Source organism: Eschrichtius robustus, chromosome 12 (assembly GCF_028021215.1).
Source record: "Eschrichtius robustus isolate mEscRob2 chromosome 12, mEscRob2.pri, whole genome shotgun sequence".
Lineage (NCBI taxonomy): Eukaryota > Metazoa > Chordata > Mammalia > Artiodactyla > Eschrichtiidae > Eschrichtius > Eschrichtius robustus.
Window position 1 is genome coordinate 40,272,028 of NC_090835.1, and position 27,042 is coordinate 40,299,069.

At 44.8% G+C, this 27,042-nt stretch overlaps 1 protein-coding gene across 3 annotated transcripts; it reads left to right on the forward strand.

Moving 5' to 3' along the window:
- The first annotated feature begins 938 nt into the window (after positions 1-938).
- On the forward strand, positions 939-26,498 carry CDC25A (cell division cycle 25A). 3 transcript variants are annotated; one of them, XR_011075717.1, is made up of 16 exons: positions 939-1,554; positions 2,561-2,634; positions 4,141-4,183; positions 4,828-4,864; positions 5,369-5,470; positions 7,548-7,667; positions 10,819-10,953; positions 11,463-11,537; positions 14,213-14,386; positions 18,974-19,072; positions 20,968-21,030; positions 21,118-21,216; positions 21,910-22,040; positions 23,727-23,838; positions 24,049-25,098; positions 26,268-26,498. XR_011075717.1 is itself a non-coding variant. In XM_068558540.1 (15 exons), the coding sequence occupies exons 1-15, from the start codon at positions 1,385-1,387 to the stop codon at positions 24,187-24,189; spliced, it is 1,575 nt and encodes a 524-aa protein (XP_068414641.1). In that variant the 5' UTR covers positions 939-1,384; the 3' UTR covers positions 24,190-25,986. The 3 variants fall into 3 exon arrangements, 2 of the variants coding, with proteins under 2 accessions (XP_068414641.1, XP_068414642.1); XM_068558540.1 differs by lacking the exon at positions 26,268-26,498 and having other exon boundaries at positions 24,049-25,986; XM_068558541.1 differs by lacking the exon at positions 26,268-26,498 and having other exon boundaries at positions 5,372-5,470; positions 24,049-25,986.
- The last annotated feature ends 544 nt before the right edge of the window (positions 26,499-27,042 follow it).

The following is a 27,042-nucleotide window of genomic DNA, read 5'->3' on the forward strand; positions in this document are numbered from 1 at the left end:
CAAGAGAAGCCACTGCAGTGAGAAGCCTGTGCACCGCAACGAAGAGTAGCTCCCACTCCCCACAACTAGAGAAAGCCCGTGTGCAGCAACGAAGACTCAATGCAGCCAAAAATAAAAAAAATTTTTTTAAAAAGGATTAAACAAATTAATAGATAAAGCCCTTGGAACACGGGGACCTAAGCACTACATAAGCGTTAGCTATTATTATATTTACGGTATTGCTATCCCAATGAGGTAAGAAAGGGTGGGAGAGAAGGAAATGATTCTGAGAAAATATACAAGAGCTAAAATGGAGGTGAGCAAACAGTGCCGAGGCCCACAGTCCAGGCCGTAGGGTTAAGTCTTGTGGTCAGCGGCTCATGGCCAGAACTACTGGCTGGACAGGAGTCAGCGGTCCAGAGTTGGGCCCTGGTGTTCAGGAGGCAGAGCCCAGTCCTTGGGTCATTCACTTCCCTCTCTCGTGATAAAATTAGACTTGGAGGCCCAGGGTGGGAGAGGGGCCCGGACGGCCTTCTCCACCCTCCACATTTCCTCAGCTTGTGGAGCACGGGACGGGGAGGCCGATACAGCTTTGGCTTAACGGGGGTAAGAAGTGACTGGACTGCCACTGGCTGTGGAAACTACGCTTCCCAGCATGCAATGGGTCAAGAGGGGCCTTCCGGTCTCCCCCGGCGCCTCGCAGGTTCAGCTGGGAGTTTTCATTGACCTCCGAGCCCCTCTGGTTCGGAGGAGCTCAGGTACCCTCTAGGCCCCTCCCCTTTCTGAGGAGAGGTGACCTCGCGGAGTCCCGCGAGCTGTTTCCTTCTTCCGCTCTGATTGGTCCAGCCTAGCTGCCATTCCTGTGCGAGGAGGAGAACTGGTTACTGATTGGTGGATTCCGTTTGGCGCCAACTAGGAAAGGGAGGGCGGGGCATTGGCAGGCCCCAGTGAGCAGCTATTACCGCGAAAGGCCACCTCGGCAGCGACAGCCCGGGAGGGAGGTGAAGGTCGGCCTGGTTTTCTGCACTCCCGGGCTGGGCAAGAGAGTGAAAGAAGAGTGCAGAGTGTGAGACCGGGCCATTGCCTCGCGGCTCTAGCCGCTCTCCCTCCCCGACCTGCCCCGCTTGTTTGGATTTAATCTTCAGGTTGCCGGCGCCCGCCCGCCGGCCTCGCGGAGTGAGGGGAAGCACCCGAGCCTGTGGCTGGCGCCTGCCGAGTCCGGACACCACCCGTCCTCTTCGCTTGCCCGCGGCAGCCGCGTCCCTGAACCGCGGGGTCGTGTTTGTGTTTGACTCGCGGGCGCCGGCAGCGGGGCGCGCGGCCGAGGCCAGTGCCGGCGGGGCGGGGCGGGCGCGGCGGAGGCGGAGGAAGAGGGAGCAGGATCCCTGGGAGGCAGGGCGCCGCCATGGAACTGGGCCCGGAGCCGCCGCACCGCCGCCGCCTGCTCTTCGCCTGCAGTCCCCCTCCCGCACCTCAGCCCGTCGTGAAGGCGCTGTTCAGCACGCCAGCCGCCGGGGGCCTGTCGCCTGTCACCAACCTGACGGTCACCATGGACCAGCTGCAGGGACTGGGCAGGTGAGGAGGGACCGACGAGCGGTGCCTCAGGCCGCTGGCCTCCCAGACGGCTTTCGGGTAGATCGGGCCGGGAAACCGGCCGGGAGAAGAGCGAGACCTGCCTTTCCGCCGCTTGGGGGCGGCCCCACCGGCGGGGGCCTGCCATGTGCACCCGCCCCCACCCCCCCCCAGGCCGAATGTTGGGCGGGAGAGGCCGTTCGGACCCTCCAGGGCCTCCCTCAGCCCCGAGCCGGGCCCGGTAGGGGGTGGGGTCGGCCCCGACTCCCCACCTTCGCCACCCCTTTCAGATTGCCCTGTGCTCTTCTGTCCCTATCCCAGGAAGCTCTTTGAAATCTCCCTCCACGCGGGAAGAGCAGGCCCTCCTAGGCGCTCACTTCCACCCTTTGCTGAACCACCTCGTAGAAGCTTAGTTTCCTGTGAGCTTTGTTTCCTTTTCAGCAAAGGGACGTGGCACTTTCTTTCCTGGCGTTTGCAAAATCGTCGCAGTCCCTCGCCCCGTGCACCTTCCTGATGTCCACCCCGATGCTTTCCTAAGACCAGGTCTTTTTATTCAACTTTCCATGCCCAAAATCTCCCTGCTCTTTTCCTTATTGCAAAAAATGCATCCCACCGTTTTTCTGGTGAAACTGCTTTCTCTTCAATCTTGGACGTCACGTTTTCTAAATAAGCACATGTCTTTTCCAATCTCTGAAAAGCAGGAACTTGTCCTATTCACCCCTGCTGCTAGCTCAGTACCTAGAACACATGCTCTCATTTCAGGACATGTCATCTTTGTCGTCCTGTCCTATAGTGTGACCCAGGCCATGCCAACCCACTCTTTTCTCATCTCCTTTTATGCTCAAGTGCTAACTGGGTGTTCTGGGTGTCCAAGTGTTCCGTGGTGTGGCCTAAAAGTAATGATGGTTGATGGCAGCATGGCCACTTGCCATGTCATGGCCTGTCTCCTGTATGTAACCTTTTAATTATGTCCTAGAGCTATAGAGAGAGTTACTTTTCTTGGTTTCAGTGAGTATGAACAGCCACTGGAGGTGAGGAATAGCAGTCTGCAGAGAATGGGCTCCTCCGAATCAACTGATTCAGGTATTCTTTTAGTCTTAAACATTTTTATCATGTGTCTGCCATGTGGGAAGCAATACTTGGAATTTGCTGAAATGTGCGCTTTCACCCAGAAACTTAGTTTGGTGAGTTGAGATAGTAAACAGAAAAGTCCGGCATTGAGTGACAAACACCCTTAACAACAGTACAAAGGAGCCCCTGTGGCAGTTTATGAAGAGAAGAAACGTGTCAAGTGGCCACAAGGAGGTGGTTTGTGCTTGGTGTTGAGGATGAGTAGTAGTGTGAAATTAACCATACCACTCGACGTGGCATTCAGGAAATCTTATTGGTTAAAATGCTGCGTCAAATTATTGGAAGTATAATGAAATTATTTCATTGAGCCTGCTATGGAGAAACTGTGCCAGTGCATTTTATTGTAATTTGTAAGTTCATGTTACTGCAAGGTATATTTGCACAGATGCTTTAGGTTAGGGAACTGCAAGAGCAAAAGTCTTAAAATGTAGGCTTCTTAAGAGCCAGGGATAGGATTGTGGCAGTGTGGCAAGGGAGAATGTCAGGAGCGGTAACACCTAACTTCCTGTATGATTATTTAGACATCATGGAGGAAAGGTGTGCGCTAGGCAGGCCCTGGTGGCTCTGGGCCACGCTGAGCAGTGTCTCCTCTATTCTGCTGCTGTTGGTGAGTTGAGCACCTCACTTGATGTTATTTTGTTGAAGGCAATAAATACTTGCCTTGCTTGTCAGAGGACATAATTGTATTTTCCAACCCCCTGAGTTGTGCACATGATCTGACAGGATATAAGATATTTGAAATCAAAACTATTCCAGAAAACGGGTACCTATTCTTTCCATGGTTGGAACTCACAGAAAGTTAGCCTGGGTAACCTCTATCTGAATAACGAAGCAATCATGAGGTTTGGTTTAGGAACTTTTTTTTTTTTTTTTGATTGAAGTATAGTTGATTTACAATGTTGTGTTAGTTTCTGGTGTACAGCAAAGTGATTTAGTTATACATATATATAGTTCTTTTTCATTATAGGTTATTACAAGATATTGAATATATATAGTTCCCTGTGCTATACAGTAGGACCTTGTTGTTTATCTATTTTATATGTAGTTTGTATCTGCTAATCCCAAACTCCTAATTTATCCCCTCCACCTCCTCCTTTCCTCTTTGGTAACCATAAGTTTGTTTTCTACATCTGTGAGTCTGTTTCTGTTTTGTAAATAAGTCATGAGGTTTGGTTTAATTCACTCTCCTCAAATTCTGTTTTCCATGATGGTATTTGCAAGTAGGAAAGGATGAGTAGATATACTATGAAAATTTAGACTTTTACAAATACGAAGTTTTGGCAATCATGGAGACTCAACTTCAATTCTGGCAAAAGTCCAAGCCATGAGCCTTTGTTGATGGCCTTAAAGAAACAGTACTAGTAGTTTTATTTATTTATTTCAATGACAAAGTGGTGTATCATGTATTAAATCCTGAGAGGGTTTGTTTGTTTGTTTGTTTGTTTTAATTTCCCACAGGCTTCTGTCTGGATTCTCCTGGGCCCTTGGATAGTAAAGAAAAGTATGTATTCACTGCTTTTAAATATTTGTACTTCGAGAAAGTTTAATTTTTTTAAGGAAATTCTTCATGCTCTGGACTGGAGCTCTGGATTTAGCTATCCCTAGTAAGACCCCTGGATCCTATAAACAGTCTGGTATCTTTTGAGAATGAGTAGTTTGTGTCAGCGGTTTTCAGAACTTCCCTTCCTTTATTTTAGCTGTAATTTTGGTGTTCTGTTCCAGTCTCACCCACATCCTTGCTCCGCCTTCTGACATCATTGTCTTAAGAGAACATTTTGTTTGTTTGTTTTTTGTTTTGTTTTGTTTTGCTGCGCCGCAGGGCTTGCTGGATCTCAGTTTCCTGACCAGGGATTGAACCCGTACCATGGCAGTGAAAGCCCGGAATCCTAACCACTAGGCCACCAGGGAACGCCCTAGAACGTGTATATTTTAAGAGAAGACCTGGGCTTGCTTTTTTCACTAGAAACCCAGCAGTGGGGATGCTTATGAGAACAGGACAGCTTCAGAAATCTATTCTTCCATCTTGCCTAAAATGGGAATGTTTGACTCTCCCCTCACCCGACCAAACTGTAGGTTTGCATCTGCTAATATATATACCTCTTTACTTGCTTTATTCTCATTATTTACTTTCTGATTTCATTGCAGCCTTGAAAATTCCATGAGGAGAATAAATTCCCTGCCTGTAAGTTAGTTCCCTTGTTTATTTTGAGCCAATACCTATTATCTGCCCCTTAGCTACCAGTATAACCTTGATAGTAGACCTTAATTTATACAGACTGCTTTTCCTTACTTTGTCTCATAAACATTCAAAACACTCTACCTAAAGCAACTTCAATAGTGGCTAACTCTTGAGGGCTTTTTCTTCCATCTCTAACTATTAGAGTTTTATCCAACCAGGAAGGGGGTTCTTTTTATGTAAGTGATGTTATTTTGGGGTTGATTTGGTACCTAAGTCCTTGCTGAGAGGGCTGTAGACGTTGTGAAGTTAGGTGTAAATCCATGTAGTGGGAACTTCTATCTTGTGTTCTCGCAAGGTGGAGCCCTAGCCACATTTACTGGTTACCCACTGCAGTGTATGAGGGGCTAGGTCTCCCCAACCCACCACCACCATATGTTTTTTCTTTTAGAACTGAGTTTCCATTGAATTTTCATTTATGTACCCTAATTCCTCTTTTCACTTTGATAGCAGAAGCTCTTGGGGTGTAGCCCAGCTCTGAAGAGGAGCCATTCTGATTCTCTTGACCATGATGTCTTTCAGCTAATTGACCAGGATGAGAACAAGGAAAACGTGAGTGTGGCATTAATCTACTCCCCTGGGGGCAGAGGTCAAACCCACAAGTGTCTGTGGCTTATGGAGAAGTAGCTGGGCTGGCTGCTTCCTGGGAGACTAAACCTTCACCAAAGTCATGATGGTCTTTGGAGTCAGAAAAACCTAGATTTGAATCCTACTGCTTGCTAGCTGTGACCTTGGCTTTTTTTTAGGCTTCTTTGTTTCTTTGTGAAATAGGAGTAACAGTCCCTTGTAGGATTATTGTGGGAATTAAATAAGGGTAATGTAGATAAAGCATTTCAAATGGTTCCTGGCAGGTAGGAGTTGCTCAGAAGGTAGCTCTGAGGAGGAATTATATCCATGAACACTTTATCTGGAAGGGTCTGGCCAGGCCTTCCTTGCTTCTTTGTGCTGACCCTGGGATGAGTTAGAAGTTTAGGGAAAGGCTTCTTGACAGTATTTGAAAGAACAGAGCCAACAAGTCCCAGGGGATCTCAGAGTAACTGAAATGGTAGCTTAGAGGGTGAGTTGGGGTAGTGCAGCCAAAAGTCCAAGAACACCCTGGCCTGGCTTTTCTCACACCTGGCGGGGCCCCTTGCACAGAGTAGGCACCAAAAGAATTCAGTGAATCAGCTCAACTTTCCCAGTCTTCTTTCTCACTGTATTTCCATATCTATTTTCTCCCCTTCTTCATCCCCTGCTAAAATGCCACATTTCATACTTCTTATAATCTTCTGGACTTAATACTTCCAGAACCTACTGCTTCCGTGAACTCTCCCAGTGATTCCTTTGGCAACTTGCAAGATGTCCTGGGGGAAGTACAGAAATGAGTTCCTGCCTTGAATGCTTAGAACACTACGTCTCCTTCTGTGTAGTACATTTAACCAAACAGTCCAACGCTATTGTACCCATGCCTGGTCTCTCTCCCCACAACCCCAGGTTGGCTTCTCCCAGGGTTGCCTGCTTGGAGCTTCATTCTGGAGGGGAAACAGCATAGGTTAAAGAGCTCTTGCTCTGGAGTTGTCCAGTCGGGTTACGAAGCCAGATCTCTCGGCACATCACTTAACCTATGCGCCTAGTTTCCTCATCTGTAAAGTGGGGATGATCGGATGGATAAATGAGTTAATGCACTGAAAGCACTGTATGGGCATGTAAATACTCTGTGATGTTAGCTGTGCTTAACAAGTTCTTCAGTGGATATTTTAGGGTAGGGGAATTATTAGTGCTAAACTTTAAGTAAATGAAATCATACAGTATGTATTCTATCACTTCTGGCTTTCACTCAACATTATGTGAGATTCATCCATGTGGTTGAATAAACCAGAAGGGTTTTTGGTTTTTTTTTCTCATTTTATTGAGAAATAATTGACATGTATCACTGTAAATTTAAGGCGTACAGTATGATGGCTTGATTTACATGTATTGCGAAATGATTACCACAGTAGGTTCAACTAACATCCATCTTCTCATATAGATACAGTAAAAGGAAAAGAAAGGAAAAAGGGAAACTTTTCTCCTTGTGATGAGGACTCTTAGGATTTACTCTCTTATCATCCAGAAGTGTTAGCTATAGTCATGATGTTGTCGTTAGTTTTTTTTCCCCATTGCTTTTAGTATGGAAAGCAGTAACTTTAAGTGTTTTCCACTTAATTATCTCCTATTGGTAGAAAGAAGATGGAAAATATAAAGGCCTCTTTTAAGTTTAGACTGAAAAGTTTTTATTCCTATTCAATTATATTGAAATGAAATTGCTTTCGATTTTAGAAAGTTTTTTTAAATTGAAGTATAGTTGATAGAAAGTTGTTGATTTAGTTTTTAACTCATAGTGTTTTGTGTACCTGGCAGATACTCATGTGTTTATTAGGAAATAAAGTGTTTGTGGTAAGAGAAAAAAGTGCTGTATTAGAAGTTAGCTTTTGACAGAATCTTTGAAATTCTTAATTACACAGATCCAGTATTGGAATTAGATCAGAAATGGATTTGGAGGCAGGTGATCAATACCCACTCCCTTGCTTGTCTCCTGAAGCTATAGCCGAGACCCTAGAGCTGGTTTTCATAGACAGTGGATGATGTCTCAACTTATACTGTCTTGCAGGAAGCCTTTGAGTTTAAGAAGCCAGTAAGACCTGCATCTCGAGGCTGCCTGCATGCTCATGGACTGCAGGAGGGTAAAGATCTCTTCACACAGAGGCAGAACTCTGCCCCAGCTCGGATGGTACGTGCTCTGGCTTTCACAGTCCTGGGAGTTCCTGATGGGAAGAGATGAAAGCACCCTCTTTAACCTGGAGTTGAAGCAGCAGCTTTTGCTGTCTTTACCTTGACTTTGTTTTTTGAAACTAGACTCACATTTTTGGTGTTTCTGCTGTGTCTGGAGAGCAGACAGGCAGGAGCAGAGTGAGAGGTGATATGTTTGAAATACTGGACTTGAGCAAGGAATATTTGACCTTGTCAATTATGGGAATTCTGCAGGCGTCCTGGGTCATTCTTCTGAATGTATGTATGGTGGGATTATACGTCTTACTTCAAACTTGTCTTTTACGATGCGTCCTGAATGCTGAGAGGTACTTCCCAGAGTGATTTTGTTTGGAGAGAGCACTTGTCTTCTTCCAAACTTGGTTTATTAAGAACTATTATGTATTCCAGTGAACCCATTGCCTATAAGGCTCCTTGACAGTATTTGGGGCCACTTGTCCCACAGTTATTTACTTGCCAGAGACTGTCATTACTTCCTAATTTCCTACTGATGATCTGACAGACAGCTATGGACTAGAGAGGCCCAACTTGAGCAAAATGACCACATTCGGTTTCCAGGTTTTCCTGGGAACTTGCATCTGAAAATACAGCTTTCCAGTCTGGCTTATGGTCTGAGGTTCAGGTTCAGCTAGTATTGCTACTCTGTCTAGCCTTTGCACAAAGCAATTTATGTTTTCTTGTCTTTAATCTTCATAAGCCTGTGAAGTACCTGGAATTACCCCACTTTACAGATTGGGAAAGTGTGGTCAGGGAGGTTGGGTAATTTTCCAAAGGACACAGATAAATGAAGACCAGAATTAAACAGTCTGCTGATTCCCAAGTACACAGTAACCCTCTGAGAGCTGGGTGTCCAAAACTAAATATCTCTAGTGTACACCTGAAGAACACAGCACCAGGGTTTCCTGTGATCACTTGGCCATCCCTAATTGTAGGTGCTGAAGGTACAAACTGAAAGAAAGCCAGTGCTAAGCTCAATGGTTTGGCTTTTGATCATGTCAGAGGGTATTTCTTTCTTTCTTTCTTCTTTTAAAAATATTTATTTATTCATTTGGCTGCATTGGGTCTTAGTTGCGGCATATAGTATCTTTGTTGTGGCGTGTGGGATCTTTTGTTGCGGCACACGGGGCTTCTCTCTAGTTGTGGCATGCGGGCTCAGTAGTTGCAGCGCACAGACTCTCTAGTTATGGCACGTGGGCTCTCTAGTTGCGGCACGTGGGCTCTCTAGTTGCGGCACGTGGGCTCTCTAGTTGTGGCACACGGGCTCCAGAGTGTGTGAGCTCAGTAGTTGTAGCACGTGAGCTCTCTAGTTGTGGCACGTGGGCTCTAGAGTGTGCGGGGTTAGTTGCCCCGTGGCATGTGGGATGTTAGTTCCCGGACCAGGCATTGAACCTGAGTCCCCTGCATTAGGAGGTGGATTCTTAACCACTGGACCACCAGGGAAGTCCCAGAGGGTAGCTCTTCTGTATCCTTGCTTTTAGTCTCCAAGCACCATCTATATTTCCTCATAATGGCTTCTTGGTGTAGGAATCATGGAGAAAGAATTAGTTCCTGTCCAGAGACTGTCATTTTCTATAGCATATCTGCACCTGGGGACGCCAGAAGCTGGGTTACAAAAATTGGTATTATACCATAGTGTGAGCCTTCAGTGGATGCTGCCCCATGATAGAGTTATCTGCTCCTAGGCTCTGCTCGCTGAAAAACTGCCAGTGTGCCCAAGGTGTGCTCAGGTACACTTGTGGAGGATGAGAGGCAACCCAGAACTTGTTTTATATTGTGAAGCAAAGCTAGTGCCTGAACCCAGAGTAGGCCAGCTGCAGAGAGGACCTCTAGGTGAGGTATCTACTCAGAAAACCAGAGGGCTGCTTGAGGATTAATGCATTCATACCCCAAAGAGATTCGTTGCTATGGGAGAGAAAAAAATCTATCTCTGAACTTTTTTCCTGGCTCTGGGAAGTACCTGGAAAAGAAAGAATTCATTATCATCAATGTTTGTATTAGCAGTGTTTATCTCTAGATGGTAGATTTTTGAGTGGTTTTTATAAATTTTCTATACTAAATATATATTCCTTTTATAATGGGGGTTTTACCTGAAAAACAAGATAGGGTTGCCTAATGAGATATACTCTATATTTTGACTCCAGGAATGGTCTCTCCTAGGGAGGGTATAGAGGGGAGAAAAGCTTGGGCTTTGTGGTCAAACAGGTGAGCTGTGTGATCTTGGTAACCTCTCTTAAGCATCGGTTTCCTGATTTGTTAAATAAAAAGAAAAGGATTAACTACCCTTAGTGTATTGTGAGGCTTAAATGGGATTATACATAAAAGGTTATATCCTAGTGTCTGGCACAAGTAATTCCTCAGTTAAAACTGAGCAGCTGTCATTTAAATTCCAGTTCCAAGTCTAGGATGGACTTGCTTTGTTGCGGCATGTGGGATCTTTCGTTGCAGCTTGCAGGCTTCTCTCTAGTTGCAGCACACAGGCTCCAGGGCGCGTGGGCTCTGTAGTTTGCGAGGCGTGGGCTCTCTAGTTGCGGCGTTCGGGCTTAGTTGCCCCATGGCATGTGGGATCTTAGTTCCCCAACCAGGGATCGAACCTGCATCCGCTGCATTGGAAGGTGGATTCTTAACCACTGGACCACCAGAGAAGTCCCTAGGATGGACTTTCTAGAACTTTCTTGACTTTATATCCCTCTGTCAGAACTGGAGTTACAGAAGCATTCTCTAGTCCATTTTGTGGTTTCCATAGAGACTTGGTATCTTCTCACCCTTCCTCATTTTAGCAGATTATCACTTTGTCACAACCCCCATGCTGATCCCTGTTCACCAATTATAATCCTCAGAAAAAACAAACCTTGCCCTTCACAAGAGGCTAGCCCCTGATCTCACTGTAAGGTGAATTGCTCCTGGGGAGAGTTCTTTGTGAAGACTACTTGGCCTGACTCTACTCAGAACTGTGTGTGGACATCAATTCATTTATAATCTTAGGTTTCATTTTCCTTTGATTAGAGCTGCTAAAACTTCTTACAAGAAATATGTTTTCCTCCTAAAAACTAGTGACCCATCCAAGGAAATCAAAGCTGATTATTTATTAACAAGCCATGAATTCTGTCTTGTAGCTTTCCTCAAACGAAAGAGATGCCAGTGAACCAGGGCATTTCACTCCTTTTTTTATGCCCCAGTCACCTGTGACTGCCACTTTGTCTGATGAGGATGATGGCTTCATGGATCTTCTCGATGGAGAGAATCTGAAGGTACTATGTGTGTGTGTTTTCCCATCCATTTTACAACTACCCTGGAGAGAAGTCATCTGAAAAAGAACAGTGATCCCCCAACTGGCGGATATTTTTATTCATTTGTTGGGAATTTATTGAGACTCTGCTTCTAGCCTGATTAAATCCTATGGAGGAGTTCAAATGAAGACACTGATGTGATCCTTCTTACCCTGAAGGAGCTGACAATCCATTTTTCTGGCAAGAGATATGAATCAGGAACAGTGGAAGAATAGCTGCCACGTGGTGTAAAGCTGAGGAGAACAGGGTGCCTCCTCACGGCCCCTCAGGGGCATACCTTTAGCTATGCTCAGATACCGGGACTGTTAAGTGTTACTCTTTTCTGACCTTAAAATGTTGGGGACGGGGAAGGGGGTGAACATTAGAATGCTTCCTATCCAGGTCTTTCTGGTATTCTGCAGGAAGAATTCTAAAGCATTTAAACTAATGTTGTCTCTGCTGGACCTTTGTGACAGTTTTTCTTTGTTTAGAATGATGAAGAGACGCCGTCCTGCATGGCAAGCCTCTGGACAGCTCCCCTTGTCATGAGAAGAACTACAAACCTGGTAAGTCCTGGTGTGTCTAGAGGGAGCCACAGGAATCAAAATTGTTTCTTTTGAGATCCTGTGGTTGGGTCTATGGGCCTTTCCCTTGACTGGTCGCTAGTGTTTCCTGGTGTTAATGCACACTGTTTTTTCAATTTTGTTTGTTTGGAGTTTTTTTGTTTTTGTTTTTGTCCTCATTGGTGTGTGAGGAAGTCTGGGTAATATAAAATGCATGCAGTTCTTGTTTTTATAATTTCTAGTTCATCTCAACTGTTCTTGGTCAGTTAATGTCTTTTCTATACAACTCTGACCTCTCTATTAACTTCTTTAAGATCACTGGATAATGCTGGAAAATATCTGCTAAATTGAACTTAAGAGACTCAGTTATTCTCAAACTCTGTCAGATTTGGTATCAGCTTAGATTTTAACTGACAGCTTCATGGGTGAGCAGTTTGTATCTGACAAGGAATTTGATCTCAGGCAGCAGGAATAGAAAGACTTCTGCTACAGGTACCATCTGTACCCACCCAGCCGATGGCTCTGTAGCAGATAGCGCTATCCTTCCTTAAGAGTGTTGACTGGAGAACCCTGGCCCAGAACAGAAAAAGGAGATGCTAGCCCTGCCCTATTCTGATGGGGAAGGAGAGAACACACTGGACTACCATATTGTTTTACTTTCCACAGCTGAGAGAATGTGGAGAGACTGGAGCACATTCAGAGAACACCCAGTAGAAGGAGGAGACTCAGACTGTGATAGATATTATGGACTGGTTGAAAAAGTTGGGACAGAAAGGCTTCATTTGAAGAGGAATTAATTAGTCTTTTTTTTTGGCCTCGCTGCGCGGCTTGCAGGATCTTAGTTCCCCGACCAGGGATTGAAAGCGCCGAATCCTAACCACTAGACTGCCAGGGAATTCCCTGAAAAAACCTTCTCAATCTGAAGCCTTTAGTCTGAAGACTGTTTTCTTTTGTTGTTGTTGTTTGTTTGTTTACTTTTTTATATCCTTCTCATTTATTTACATTCCTTAGCATCAGCACACTTGGCAAACAACAGTAACTCACAAAATGTCTCTTTCTCTCTCTCTCTATATATATATTTTTTTAAATACCCACCTATCTATATAGACTATAGACTTCTGTTTCCATCAGGGACACTTTCAAACAAAGTCAGACGCAAGGCTGTGCCTGTACAGGAACATATCCTCATTTATGCAAACACCTAGGGAAAGTGAGATAGTATCACAATACAAATACAGTTATACACCCTTAGGTATACATATAAATTGATAAGTATATTTTTAAGTATCAGTGCCCCTGAACTATAAATATGGAACAAATGAACTACAGTCTTGAAGCCACTTACACATTATAGTAGATTAATGTGCAAAGCTTTGAGGGAATAGGCTACCCCAATACAAATGTTATGATGAAATTTAATAGGTCCTTTTGAAAGACAAAATTATATACAGTGTGAGAATGCTTAGGAAATGGCTATCAGTTTTATAAGTTGGATTTAAAAATCATGAATAGTATGTGTGGGCCCTTCACAGTGGGGGGTTTCCTTTCACAATCATAGTAGACTTACAATTGCCAGGGGCTGAGCTGGAACTGGGGTTTCTGCCCTTGAGGAGCTTACAATTCCTCTGAGATCCTATTAAAAGCAGTAGGCCCTCTTCCCAAAAATGCTTCCAGCTCTCCTAGGTAAAAAACAACAACAACAAGACAAAACTGACCTTACTTTTCTGAACAACATACTGTTAAAATAAACTTCTGTTAAAATAAACTTCAGAAAAATAAGGGGAAAATCCTTGGTCTCTAGGAGAGCCAGTGTGGGAGTGACATACTTGCTGGGGGACTATCAGGAACATTTCAAAGAAGAGGCAACACTGAAATTTTAGTATCAGCTTGAAAGGGAGTGGTTTACAGGGTATGAAAGGGCATTCAGCACAGAAGGAAAAGCCCTGCCAAGGAACACTGAGTTGTGAACGGGCTGAGATGAGTTTAGAGAGCTGAAGTCAGACTGTCTCTACCACTAGTCAGGTGGGCTGCCCTCAAACTGAGAAATTAGTCTTTAAAAGATCAAGTACTATAGCACATCTTCCTGTATTTCCTTTGGCTTTGTAAGTCTTGAATTAAAATGCTCTGGTACAATCCAGAAAGAAAAACAACCAAGTAGAGAGAACGACTTTTGAACACAGTTTTGAAGGCACCCCCGCCCGCTGCAAACTTAGACTCAACTCTATTTTACCACCTTAACTGGCTCTGATTTATAGTATAATCCAGCTACCTCACACCCTTCTGGATTAAGGTGGGCTGTTAAAGCCTGTTCAAGCTGCTCGAGCAAAGTGCAAGTAATAAACTAGAAGGGAAGAGGAAGCCAAAAGTGTGTCCCTGGCTGGAAGGTAACAGTTATTTGACTCTTAGGACCCTGTGCAGACAGTAGGCTTTTGAGGGCATGGATAGTCTTCCTCATTTCCATATAATGTCAGCTTTAGAACATGTTCATTGAACACCAGGGACTTGGTGTCTACAGTGTGCCAGGGACTAGATAAATGGACAGTGTCTGTTTCCTAATTTAGGATGGATCAGTCTTAAACCATCCCAGGAAGTCCTTGGTCTATTCTCTTTACCATTCAAGTGAGTGTATGTTAATGAAATACATTAAATGGGTCTCTTTCCCCCCCACCCCCACCAAGGGCAATCGTTGCAAGCTGTTTGACTCCCCTTCCACGTGTAGCTCCACCATCCTGTCAACGTTGAAAAGAACAGACCGATCGCAAGAGGAGTCCCCACGTGGAAATAGGAAGCGGAGGAAGAGCGTGGCTGGGGCCAGTCCTGAAGAGGCAGCTAGTCCAAAGAAGCCCCAGGAGGTTAGTTATGCGGGTTCTTTTTTGCTCAAGGACTGTGATATTGTATCTTTCAGTTCTAAAATGTTCATTTGATTCTTTTTCTTTGCTGAGACTTGCTGTTCTTGTTTCTCATTTGTTTCAATCATGTTCATAATTGCCTGTTGAAGCATTTTTATAATGGCCACTTTAAAATCCTTGTCAGGCAATTCCAACGTCTGTTTCTGGTGTGGCTTTCTGTTGATTGTCGTTTCCTATTCAAGCTGAGATTTTCCTGGTTCTTGGTATGACAAGTGATTTTTCAATTATATCTATATTCTTTGGGTATTATGAGGCTATGTAACTCTTCTGTTTTAGCAGTTAGTCCTCTGGTACTGCAGGAAGGTGGGGATGGAAGTTCAGTTTCCCTTGATATGCCACCTAGGGTGGGGCAAGCCTCATGTTTGCTGGGCAGGATTCGGAGTTCAGGCTCCCTTCTAGGCCTCCGCTGACACCATCCCAGTGGAGTAGAGATTGGGACACTTAAGTACAGCTGGGCAGGGGTGGAAGTCTAAGCTCCCTACTTGTCAGGCCATGGAGTAGGGCCATAAATTTTTTTCCTTGGTGTTAGTTTTAATTTTTTTTGTGTCCTGTTCTATGTAGATCTATAAATTCCCACTACTTTAGGTTTGTCTCACAACTTTGAAGTGTTTCTCATTGTCACTTAGTTCTAGGTATTTTAGTTCTTTTATTTCCTTGTGATGAGAACTCTTAGGATTTATTCTCAACAACTTTCATATATACCATACAGCAGGCTTAACTATAGTCATCATGTTGTACATTACATCCCTGGTACTTATTTATATTATAACTGGAAGTTTGTACGTTTTGACCACCTTCATCCAATCCCCCTCCCCCACTGCCTGCCTCTGGTAACCACAAATCTGATCTCTTTTTCTATGAGTTTGGTTTTTGTTTTGGTGGTTGTGGTGATGGTTTGTATTGTGTTTTTTAAGTTTTTTCATTCCCCATATAAGTGATGTCACATAGTTATTTGTCTTTCTCTGTCTGACTTATTTCAGTTTCACTTGGCATAATGCCCTCAAGGTCCATTCATGTTGTCGAAAATGGCAGGATTTCCTTCTTTTTGTAAGGCTGAGTAATAATCCATTGTGTGTGTGTGTGTGTGTGTGTGTGTGTGTATCACAGCTTTGTAATCCATTCATCCGTCAATGAACACTTAGGTTATTTCCATTTCTTGGCTATTATAAATAATGCTGCTCTAAACATGGGGGTGCAGATATCTCTTTGACATAGTGTTTTCGTTTCCTTCTAATATATTCCCAGATGTGGAATTGTTGGCTCCTAGTTAGTTCTGTTTTTGATTTTTTTTTTTTCTTTTTTTTCTGTTTGCTGCACCGCGCGGCAGGTGGGCTGTTAGTTCCTTGACCAGGGATCAAACCCATGCCCCCTGCATTGGAAGTGCAGATTCTTAACCACTAGACCTCCAGGGAAGTCCCTATTTTCAATTTTTTTGAGGAACATCCATACTGTTTCCCATAGTGGCCATCCCACTTTACATTCCCACCAATATTGTACAAAGGTTCCCTTTTCTTCACATCCTTGCCAACACTTGTTTCTTGTTTTTGTTGTTGTTGTTTTTTGTTTTTGGCATGACCGCGGGGACTGCGGGATCTTAGTTCCTGACCAGGGATTGAACCCGGACCCGCAGCAGTGAAAGTGCGGAGTCCTAATCACTGGACCACCAGGGAGTTCCCTCTTTTTTTTTTTCATTTTTATTTATTTACTTATTTATTTATTTATGGCTCCGTTGGGTCTTTGTTGATGCGCGCAGGCTTTCTCTAGTTGCGTCAAGTGGGGGCTACTCTTCATTGTGGTGCTCGGGCTTCTCATTGCGGTAGCTTCTCTTGTTGCAGAGCACAGGCTGTAGGCCTGCGGGCTTCAGTAGTTGTGGCTCTCAGGCTCTGGAGCGCAGGCTCAGTAGTTGTGGCACACGGGCTTAGTTGCTCTGCGGCTTGTGTGTTCTTCCTGGACCAGGGCTCGAACCCGTGTACCCTGCACTGGCAGGTGGATTCTTAACCACTGCAGCACCAGGGAAGTCCCCCTCTTGTCTTTTTGATGATAGCCATTCTTATAGTCATGAAGTGATATCTCATTGTACAATAGTTTGATTTTCATTTCCCTAAATGATTAGTGATATTGATCATCTTTTCATGTACCTGTTGGCCATTTGTGTATCTTTGGGGAAATGTCTATTCAGGTCCTTTGCCTACTTTTTAAAACCAGATTATTTTAAAGATGCAGATGTAGAGAATGGACTTGACCTGGGGAGGAGAAGGATAAGCTGGGATGTAGTGAGAGAGAAGCATTGACATATATACAGTACCAAATGTAAAATAGCTAGCTAGTGGGAAGCAGCTGCATAGCACAGGGAGATCAGCTCGGTGCTTTGTGACCACCCAGAGGGGTGGGATAGGGAGGGTGGGAGGGAGACGCAAGAGGGAGGGGATATGGGGATATATGTATACCTATAGCTGATTCACTTCGTTGTACAGCAGAAACTAACACAACATTATAAAGCAATTACACGCCAATAAAGATGTTAAAAAAAAAAGATTGTGTTTTCACTATTAAGTTGTATGGATTCCTTATATATTTTGGATATTAACCCCTTATCAGATAATATGGTTTGCAAATATTTTTTCCACTTCTGTAAGTTGTCTTTGCATTTTGTTGATTTCTTTTAATGGGCAGAAGCTTTTTAGTTTGATGTAGTCTCAATTATTTTTTATTTTGTTACTTGTGCCTTAGGGGTCAAATCTAAAAAAATCATTGCCAAGACCCATGTCAAGGAGCTTTTTTCCTGTGTTTTCTTCTAGGAGTTTTATGGTTTCCTGTCTCACATGTAAGTCTTTAAGCCATTTCAAGTTATTTTTTGTGAGTAGTGTAAGATAGGGGTCTAATTTCATTCTTTCACATGTTTATATTCCATTTTTCCAGCATGATTTATTATTGAAAAGACTGATCTTCTCTTCATTGAGCATTCTTAGCTCCCTTGTCAAATACTAGTTGATGGTATTTATACAATTTATTTTGTAAACATGCACTTTCACTTTTCTTGTGGACTTGCCGGGTCCTAGGCTAGACATGTGTTTAGCTTTAGCAGACACTGCCATATAGCTTTCCAAAGTGGTTGTCCAGTCGGCTCTCTGTATCTGGGGGCTCTGCATCCATGGATTTAACCAACTTTGCAATGCATTCTTACTGAGCACTAGCTGTTCTACGTGTCATTTTACATGAGCATCCTTGGGTGTCCTGAAACCAATCTCACAGATACCGAGGGCTGGCTGTACTCACAACAGTGTGTGAGAGTTCCAGTTCTTCCACATCCTTACCAGTAGTATCCGGTGTTGTTCATCCCTTTAACTTTAGCCATTCTGGTGAGTGTGTAGTATCTGATTCTAACTTGCATTTCCCTGATAGTTATTTTTCTTGGTCTTAGATTTTCTTCTCTATTACTCAGCCAAGTTTCTAGCCCATATTTCTATTGGGTTGTCTCTTATTTGTGGGAATGTTTTATATATTCAGAGATGAATCTTTTATTGAGATGAATGCATATCTGCCCACTCTGGCTTGCCTGTTCTTACCTAATCTTGTTTTGATGAACAGAATTTCTTGATTTTTTTTTTTTAAACATGTTTTAATTTATCAGTCTTTTTATGTTTAGTGTTTTTTGTGTACTGCTTAAGAAATCCTGGGACTTCCCTGGTGGTCCAGTGGCTAGGACTCCACGTTCCCAATGCGGGGGGCCTGGGTTCGATCCTTGGTCAGGCAGCTAGATCCCACATGCCGCAGCCAAGAGTTGGCATGCCACAACTAAGACCTGGTGCAGCCAAATAAATAAATATAAAATACACTAAGTGTATAAAAGAAATCCTTACTTCCCCCCGATTAGCCCTTTTGACGTGTCCTTTGAAATATGAGTGCTTCCTTGACTAATGACAAAGTGTTCCAGGTTTATCTTGTACATTTCTTGTCCCAGCCTGGAGTCAATCAAAAAGCTCTGGTTTCTTTTAGTGGAAAATACAGTTGACCCTTGAACAACATGGGTTTGAACTGTGAAGGTCCCCTTATACGCAGATTTTTTTCAATAAATACATACTGTGGTACTGCACGATCTGTGGTTGGTTGAATTCGGGGATGTGAGATGGTGGCCCTAACCCCCGTGTTGTTCAGGGGTCAGCTGTATTATTTAGAGAGCACACTGACCGAGGGGCTACTTACTGCAACCCTGGAGCTTCTCAGTGGGTAGAGCTAAGAAATACTTTTTTTAGACTTAGCCCTAATTTTAATCCTCCTTTTTTTTAAAAAAAAAAAAAGGAAGTTTCAGAGCAATTCAGTTAGAATTGAATTCAGTTCAAATAATAGTATACCTAGTCAGTAACCCATATTCTTTTCTTCACTCTAGATTCAGTCAAATAAGAAAGGTATCTTTTTGCTAAATATGGACTTTAACATTTCAGTCTCTTCTTCCTGACATGTTCCGGGTGAATGTTTTCGGAAGTTCTGTTCAGAAGCCTGGCCTCATTCTCCACCTTTGATTTGTTACAGATTCTACATCAGTCTTTATCCCTGGTATCTTCCCCAAAAGGGACCATTGAGAATATTTTGGATAATGACCCAAGGGACCTTATAGGAGACTTCTCCAAGGTAATTGCACGCAGAACTGCTCTGTGATGCAGGATTGGCAGGGGGGGTACCTAAAACGCCCCCGCTCAGCCTTCCTCCCTCCCTGAAGTGGCTCCTGGGGTTCCCCCCACCCCACCCCACCCCGCCAAGGGGACGCAGTTTGAAATTTTTTTTTAAGATAAGGAAACACATTCATGATCAGGTGTATCTCAGTCTCTGTGGGACTGTAGAACTTACTGGTGCTGGTCAGAGATTTCAAGTAGGGAGCCACCCGCCAGCCACCTTGACACCAACCCAAAGACCAGGCTCTCTGGGAACTGTGTTTGTGATTATAAAAGCAGTACTGCAGAGAAGTGTAAAGAAGCAGAAATAAACCTCTAACCTCACTGTATATAAGTCTGTATATCAAAAGGTCCTCTTAGAATGTCCAGGATTGAGACTAAATTTCTCCATTGTCCAGAGGAGCATGGCCCTCGAGGGAAAAGGCCCTCAGGGAGGTCCAGAGGAAGGTCTGCTGATGGCCTGATACAGGTTGGCTGCCTTTGAGCTGTGGTGAAATGTGACACATTCCTGTGTCAGTAGTAGCTTGTTTAGCCACATATGACTTGAAGGTCCCCAGACCAGTCTTTTACGTATTAATGTAGCTAACATTTATGGAAACACTTATTATGTGTAAGGCAAAGATTCCAAAATGAGACACAGTTCCTTCCCTCAAAACACTTAACATATGGTCAGTAAGACATCATGCCACATGGACATGTACCACATGTATCACATGGTAGATTGAAGTAAATAAACATCAGTGCAATGAAAGCAGCAGACTAAGAAATAAAAGGGTTGTCTCAGTCTCAGCTAGGCGATTGGGAAAGGTTTGGATCTGGGCTAGATATTTCAACCAGGTGGGAGAAATAAGTGGATTAAAAATAGAAGACAACGGGGAGGGGGAAGGGTAAACTGGGACGAAGTGAGCGAGTGGCATGGACTTACATATACTACCAAATGTAAAATAGATAGCTAGTGGGAAGCAGCCGCATAGCACAGGGAGATCAGCTTGGTGCTTTGTGACCACCTAGAGGGGTGGGATAGGGAGGGTGGGAAGGAGACGCAGGAGGGAGGGGATGTGGGGATATATGTATACATATAGCTGATTCACTTCATTGTACAGCAGAAACTAACACACCATTGTAAGGCAATTATACTCCAATAAAGATGTTAAAAAATAAATAAAATTAAATAAAATTAAAAAAAAATAGAAGACAGTTCTAGTCTGAAGGGAAGAGCAAGCCAAGACCTGGGTGTGGTGTGTCCTTGCTAGTAGAAGCTTGCACCTGAATTGAAGCTGTTGGTTGTGTTTGTCATAATGACCCCACACATGGCCACGGGATTGGGTGAGCACTTGACTCGGCCAGTCCGCCCTAGTGAGTAATTACTGATGTGCCCGTCCTTCCCCCTCAAGGCTGGGCCCAGCCTCACTCATTCCACCTCCAATGTCTAGCACCATGCTGGACATAGCAGGTGCTCAGTAAACAATGAAGTCATTCCTCTCTGTGTCCTTTATGTGCTGCACACAGTCTGGCTGCTGAGGTGAGGGTTCCTTCCAAAAGCGGGAGAAAAAGGAAATCACCTGAGGTTTCTGTATTCAAGTCTGGCTTACTAGCTGGCTAACCTTGGACAAGGTGCCTGGCTTTGACATACAGAAATGGGGATAATGTGCCTTATAGGTCTGTGTGAAAATTCAATGTCCGGATATTAATGAAGTGCCTAGACAAGTAACCAACATATTCTATTAGATTAATGTTTGGTTTTTGTTTTTAAGCTGACTCTTACCAGGAAGGCAAGCAATATAAAAATGTTGCATTATTAAGCTTTTGAATTTGCTAAGTATTTCTCTCTCTCTCTCTCTCTTTTTTTTTAAGTGTTACCTCTTTCATACAGTTGCTGGAAAGCATCAGGATTTAAAATACATCTCTCCAGAAATTGTAAGTCATCCTTTTGGAACCTGCCACACATGGAATCTCCATGTTCCTGGCAGCCAGAGTTGATTCTCCTTGGCTCTCTCTCCACAGATAGCGTCTGTTTTGAGTGGCAAGTTTGCCAACCTCATTAAAGAGTTTGTTATCATTGACTGCCGATACCCATATGAATATGAGGGAGGCCACATCAAGGTATGGATTCCTGAGGCTTGTGGGCGAGCCTTGCTGTTGTGGGAGGCATAGCAGGAGCCCTGGACAGCATCTGTGATTTTTTTTTTTAAAGGGGGAGGTGACACCTGGCTGCTCATTATAATGCTCACATGCTGGTTATGAGAATTGTAAAAAGCAGCAGTGGGCGTGAAAGGCATTTGACTCCTGGTGCACTGAAAGAATGTTCCCTGGTCTGCACTAATCTCTACCACACTGTACAGCAACTGCTTCCTGTTCTGTCCCTCAGGCCATCACCATCACCATCAGGGGCATTTCTAAATGGTACCCACTGACTTCTAAGCCATGCCTGGACATGAAGCCATGAGGAGAAGCCAGTCTCTGGCAACATGTCCCAGTCTGTGCCAAGCCTAGTGATGCCTCTTACATTTATAGTTGCCTGGTTAGGTGGGTGTTGGAACATACTTTCCCAGGAAGAAAGTAATTGGTTGTGCCCTTTTAATCTTTTAACCAATAATATAGTGTTGAAATACGGTAAGGAGGTACTTTAAATACAGTGTTAGTGTTTGCCACTGTCATGGCCGTGAAAGTCCCGGGCATTCACAAATATCACTTATACAGTGCACACAGTCATAACAGAATTTGAGGTGCCCATTTGAAGACCACTCTTGAATCATTACTGCGAGTGTGAAACGTGAGTCTCTGGTGCCTTCACAGGGTGCAGTGAACTTGCACATGGAAGAGGAGGTTGAAGACTTCTTACTCAAGAAGCCCATCGTACCTACGGATGGCAAGCGTGTCATCGTGGTGTTCCACTGCGAGTTTTCTTCTGAGCGAGGCCCTCGCATGTGAGTGGGCTCCAGGGCATGGCCCCCATACTTTTGTGGGACAGCCTGTTGCACGTCGAAAGTCATTTCCATGCCTTAGCCTACACACATGGTGTGTAAATACCTAGTTTTGTAAAAGTATCAATTCACGTGTAACAGGTATTCTCTCAAATCCTTACCTGTTTTGCAGTCAATTGATTTCATGAACAGCTTCCTGGAGTGTAGTTTATAGGCTTGCCCTAACAGTTTCACAGTAGTCGTCGTGGAGGGCTTTCTGGCTTCCCCAGTCCAGCCTGTGACACAGGTGTTCCCTGTGCAACATCCCCCGAGGATCTGGCCTCTGCTTCATCACCCCCACTCCTGAGTTAGTCCTGGCTACTGCTGGGCATGGCTCACTGTCCATCCTTCCTTTGTATTGAATTAAACTCTGGCTCTTCCAGTTTCTCCCACTGTCCTCATTTCTACCTATGGGGCTACTGTTCTCAGGTGACATCCTTCAGGTACAGTGTGGTTGCTCCTTATGCAAATGCCAGAAAAGTGTGATGTCCTCTCTGCAAAACTTGATGTGACGCTCTCGAACACTTGTCAAATCCACGTTTGCAAAGGAGTGGGTTATGTTACCTTCACATTATCGCCACATTAGAGGTGAAAAGAAATGCCGCCCGCCCCCCCCATCCCCACCCCTTATTAATAAGAACTTCTGTTAGGGCTTTGGTGACTAAGGCCCTGTTATAGTTTACTACAAAGATAAGTTTTATACCAAAATAAGTGAAAGTATAATTACAATAAAACAACATCACTTCAGATTTAAAATAATACTCTGATGCTCTAACAACATCTTTCCACACTCTCACTAATGGTGACAGGACTGGTTCTGAAAATGTGGTCAGAAGTGAGTGGTGGTATTAAAAAACTAGGGGGAAGGCCAAACAGCTGCCCATCTGTGCTAGGTCCCTTCAGAAAGGACTGCCAGCCTGGACGTGTCAGGGGCTATTGAGGCAATGAAGGTACAGCAGTGAGCAAACAGGACTGACCTGCCGCAGGGGAGGTCCCAGTGGAGAGACGGAAGATGGTTGTGACAAATGCTGAGCAAACGGGGACAGAGGTGGCAGGGAGCAGTGCAGCTTCACTAGGAGGGTCCAAGAGAGACTTTTCTCATGGTTCAAGTTCTTGTGCCACCTTTTTATTTGGAACCATTTCAAGCTCAGAAAGAGTGCATGCTTCCCCTGATTTCATCGACTGGTGATATTTTGCTGCATTTGCACACACATAACTATAGGAGTATACAGTACACTACACAATAGTCCATTTTAGTACAGGATGCAAGTAGGCGCCCTGAGACAGGAGCAAAGCTCAGAAGGAGGTAAGGGAGAGACACTGGTCGTGGAGGGTGGAGAATGCAGAGGGAAGCTGGCTGAGAAGCTGTCACCGAAGATTAGGTGCTGGTGGCGGCAGGGAAGATGCTGGGCAGAGATCAGTTGCTAGGGCTGTTTAACTTGAAAAGTTGGGAAGAGACCATCTACCTGCCAATACGAGGCAGTGGCACTGGCTGTGACCACTATTCCTGAAGATAACAGGTGGCCAGGAAATCACAAGTCGACACTGATTGTTTCCAAGAATGAAGGTAAAGCTGGGGAGATGTGTGTAAGGAACACTGCTTTCACTGTGTAGAGCTAACCATGCTTTGGCTTTCCTCCCCCTTTATAGGTGCCGATATGTGAGAGAGAGAGATCGGCTTGGTAACGAGTACCCCAAACTCCACTACCCGGAGCTGTATGTCCTGAAGGGCGGATATAAGGAGTTCTTCCTGAAATGCCAGGTAAGATGGACTCTCTGGAGGGCAGTGGCCGCCCCTCCACCCAGATGTCTGGTGGTCATGGGTGTTTCTTGCCAGGGGTCTGGGGATTTGCCCTGCACACAGAAGGGCCCTAGAACTTGCTGAGCAGAGCCTTGCAGCCCCCCTCAGGGAGGGAGCAGGAGTGTGCGTATGAAGGAGGTGTGCCCTGACTTCGTCCTGTCTTCCCGCCAGTCTCACTGCGAGCCCCCCAGTTACCGGCCCATGCACCACGAGGACTTTAAAGAAGACCTGAAGAAGTTTCGCACCAAGAGCCGGACCTGGGCCGGGGAAAAGAGCAAGAGAGAGATGTATAGCCGTCTGAAGAAGCTCTGAAGGTCTCAGTGCCAGACAGCAGCAGCCTGAGCCTCCCTCCCTACCCCGCTCCCCTCTTTGCTGCAGAGAAACTTGAGCAAAGGGGCCAGCCGTGTGACATTTGGAGAGAAGGCCTGAGGCTTCCATGTCTTAAACCTACCTCCCACTCTCCCAGGGTTGGAGCCCAGAGCATCCTGCTGGCTCTTCTGTCCCTGTAAGTCGTCCTCCTTCTGCAACAGGACGGTCTGCCAAGGCTGTCACGTGCCACAGCACAGTTCCAAGCACCAAATCAAGATGTTCTGACTCCTCATCCCCCACAGCTGGATGCGCTGCCTGGGCCTCGTTGGGTACTGGCCTTCTCTCCTGAGGGGAGGGGTAGGAGAGTCTGAGTGGAGAGAAGACTCACAAATGCTGCTGGCCAAATACCAAAGACGGCCTGCGAAGGAAAGGTCTTTGTGGGATAACCCATATCATTAATTTATTCAACTTCATCAGTCACTTTCTTTTCTTTCTTTTTTTGTAATCAACTCCTGGAGACTTTTATTTAACTGCTTCTTTAAGTTACAATACTGCCATCCTAGGTGGGGTTTTATCATCCCAGGGACTACCTCTGCCTTTAATTTTTAAAAAAAAAAGAAAAAGGGAGGGGGAAGAAGAGGGACATGAGTTGTGGGACAGAGAACTAGGCACTCTGTCACCCCCAGGAGGCGCTGCAGTACTGGGGCTGCTGCTATTTACAGCCAAGGACTGAGATACTGGTGGGAGCAGGCCCCAGACTCAGGCTTGGCTACAGGACATAAGCTAAACCTCCCAGACCTACCTCGAAGGCCCCTGAGATCTACTGGGGTGACCCTGCTCGCTGTGATGTTGCTGGTCTAGGAGTCACGGTCAGGAAAGCACTTGAGGCGGCTTCCATTGGGCCACCCCCAGGTCAGTGTTGGAACATGGTAGAGCAGGGATCCCAGTGTAGGCGGGCAGGGATGGGGGGCTCTGCCAGATAAGGGAAGGGAGTATATATTGAGTGTCTTTCTTCTATTACTCTGATACTCTTTGATCACTTCTATTTTAATTTTTTTAAAATAGTCATTTTATGATCAAGGAGTATCAAATCAGTGTTGGCTGGGCCACCCAAGGCTGGGGAGAGGGGCTGGAAGCCCTGGGCATTAGAAGGGAGTGGGTGCTGGCAGAGATGACTATAGAATGTGTTTCTCAGGAGGCAGCGTGGTGGATTTTGAAGGTAAAACTTTGAGTTTATCATGTTTCAATTTGAGGGACAGGGAGAGATGGATCATCACCAGTTGCCCCTCATCTCATCCCACAGAAGTGGGGGTCTCAAAGGAACACCTCCCAGGGAGCTGGGGCTGAGTTGATTGATTCTAGACAGGCCTGTTTGGTTCCTGTTCATCCCCACCCTTAGGTGCTGGCTTCCTCACCATCTTTGTTCCATTGGGGTATAGCGAAGTTTTTCTTATATAGCAGATTCAGTCTCCCCTCTTGCCCCGGCTTCCTGTTCTCGGGGCGGGGAGAGAATCAGTGATACTGGAGATGACTGGTTGCTGTGTTATGGGTTTGAGTTGCATTTGACTATAAAACAATCTTGTTAGAAAAAGTATGTGGGAAGGAGGGGAGCAGGGGGAGAAGGCCTCTTCCCCCACACACATTGAGACACATCTTAATTAGTCTGTAATCTTTATTGTAGGGATTCTGTTGGTTGAATGCCTGAAAAGGGAGGTGGGATGGCCTTTAGAATGTACCAGCTTAGTAACATTGGTAACCAACTGTTGCAGGCTCTGAAAATAAAAACAATCTTGAACCCATGCTCTCTGCCTACTTCATAATGTATTTAAAGGGAATTGTGAGTCCCTTTAAAAGTTCTGGGACCACACTTGACTAAAACCAGAGGCTGGGGCAGCGACATTTCCTTAAGAGGCCAAAGAGCTGTCATGTGGCCTGGCGTCAGGGATGGCCAGATGACCTTCACTTATTACTCTGAGTCCAAAAACAAACTTGTGATTCAGGTTGATTTACAAGATGCAGTAGGGACATGAAAAGCCTGCCTGAACCTCTGACATTCTCTTACAAGATGTATTAATTCATAGGATTGAGCAACAGACCAAAGGAGGGACCACTGTAAAGGAGATAGGAGTTTCAGTTGTGTTCTGAAGGAGCCAGAGAGGATACTGCAGAAGGAAATCAGGCAGATGGTGAGTCACGGGCCCACATGCAACCAGAGAAACTTGGACCTGTAATGCTGGGGGCTATTGCCAGAATGGATACCAGCTGGAGCAAAAGTCTATTACAAAATAGAGTGGTGCCGAGATAGCAAGTAATTTGTGTTCTTTTTTTTTTTTTTTGGGCTGTACCACGTGGCTTGTGCGATCTTAGTTTCCCGACCAGGGATGGAACACAGGCCCTCAGCAGTGAAAGCGTGGAGTCCTAACCACTGGACACCAGGGAATTCCCTCAAGCTTCATTTAGACATAGTCCCCTTCTGATTTGCCTCTATAGTAGAGGCCTTATTCCAGCCTTTAAAAAAAAATTATAAGACAATGTGTGAAGAAAGGAAGTCCCCTGTGATACCAACCTCCAGTGAGTGTTACTGTTAACGTGCTCATAAAGATTTGGAGGGTAGAGCACTATCTCCCTCATCTCCCCACTTCCTCTCCCAGATGGTTTATTAACCCTTCCAAAGAGAGACTGCATGTCTAAGCACGGCCACCCTACTCTCCACTCAACTTTCGTCACACCATTTTTTTAAACAGTATATATATGTAGGTATATATACATGTACATATATAAAGAGAGTTATGTACAATATCTAGAGGTGATTTTCAACTGCATATAAAATCACATGGCTGTACTCTGTTTAACCCA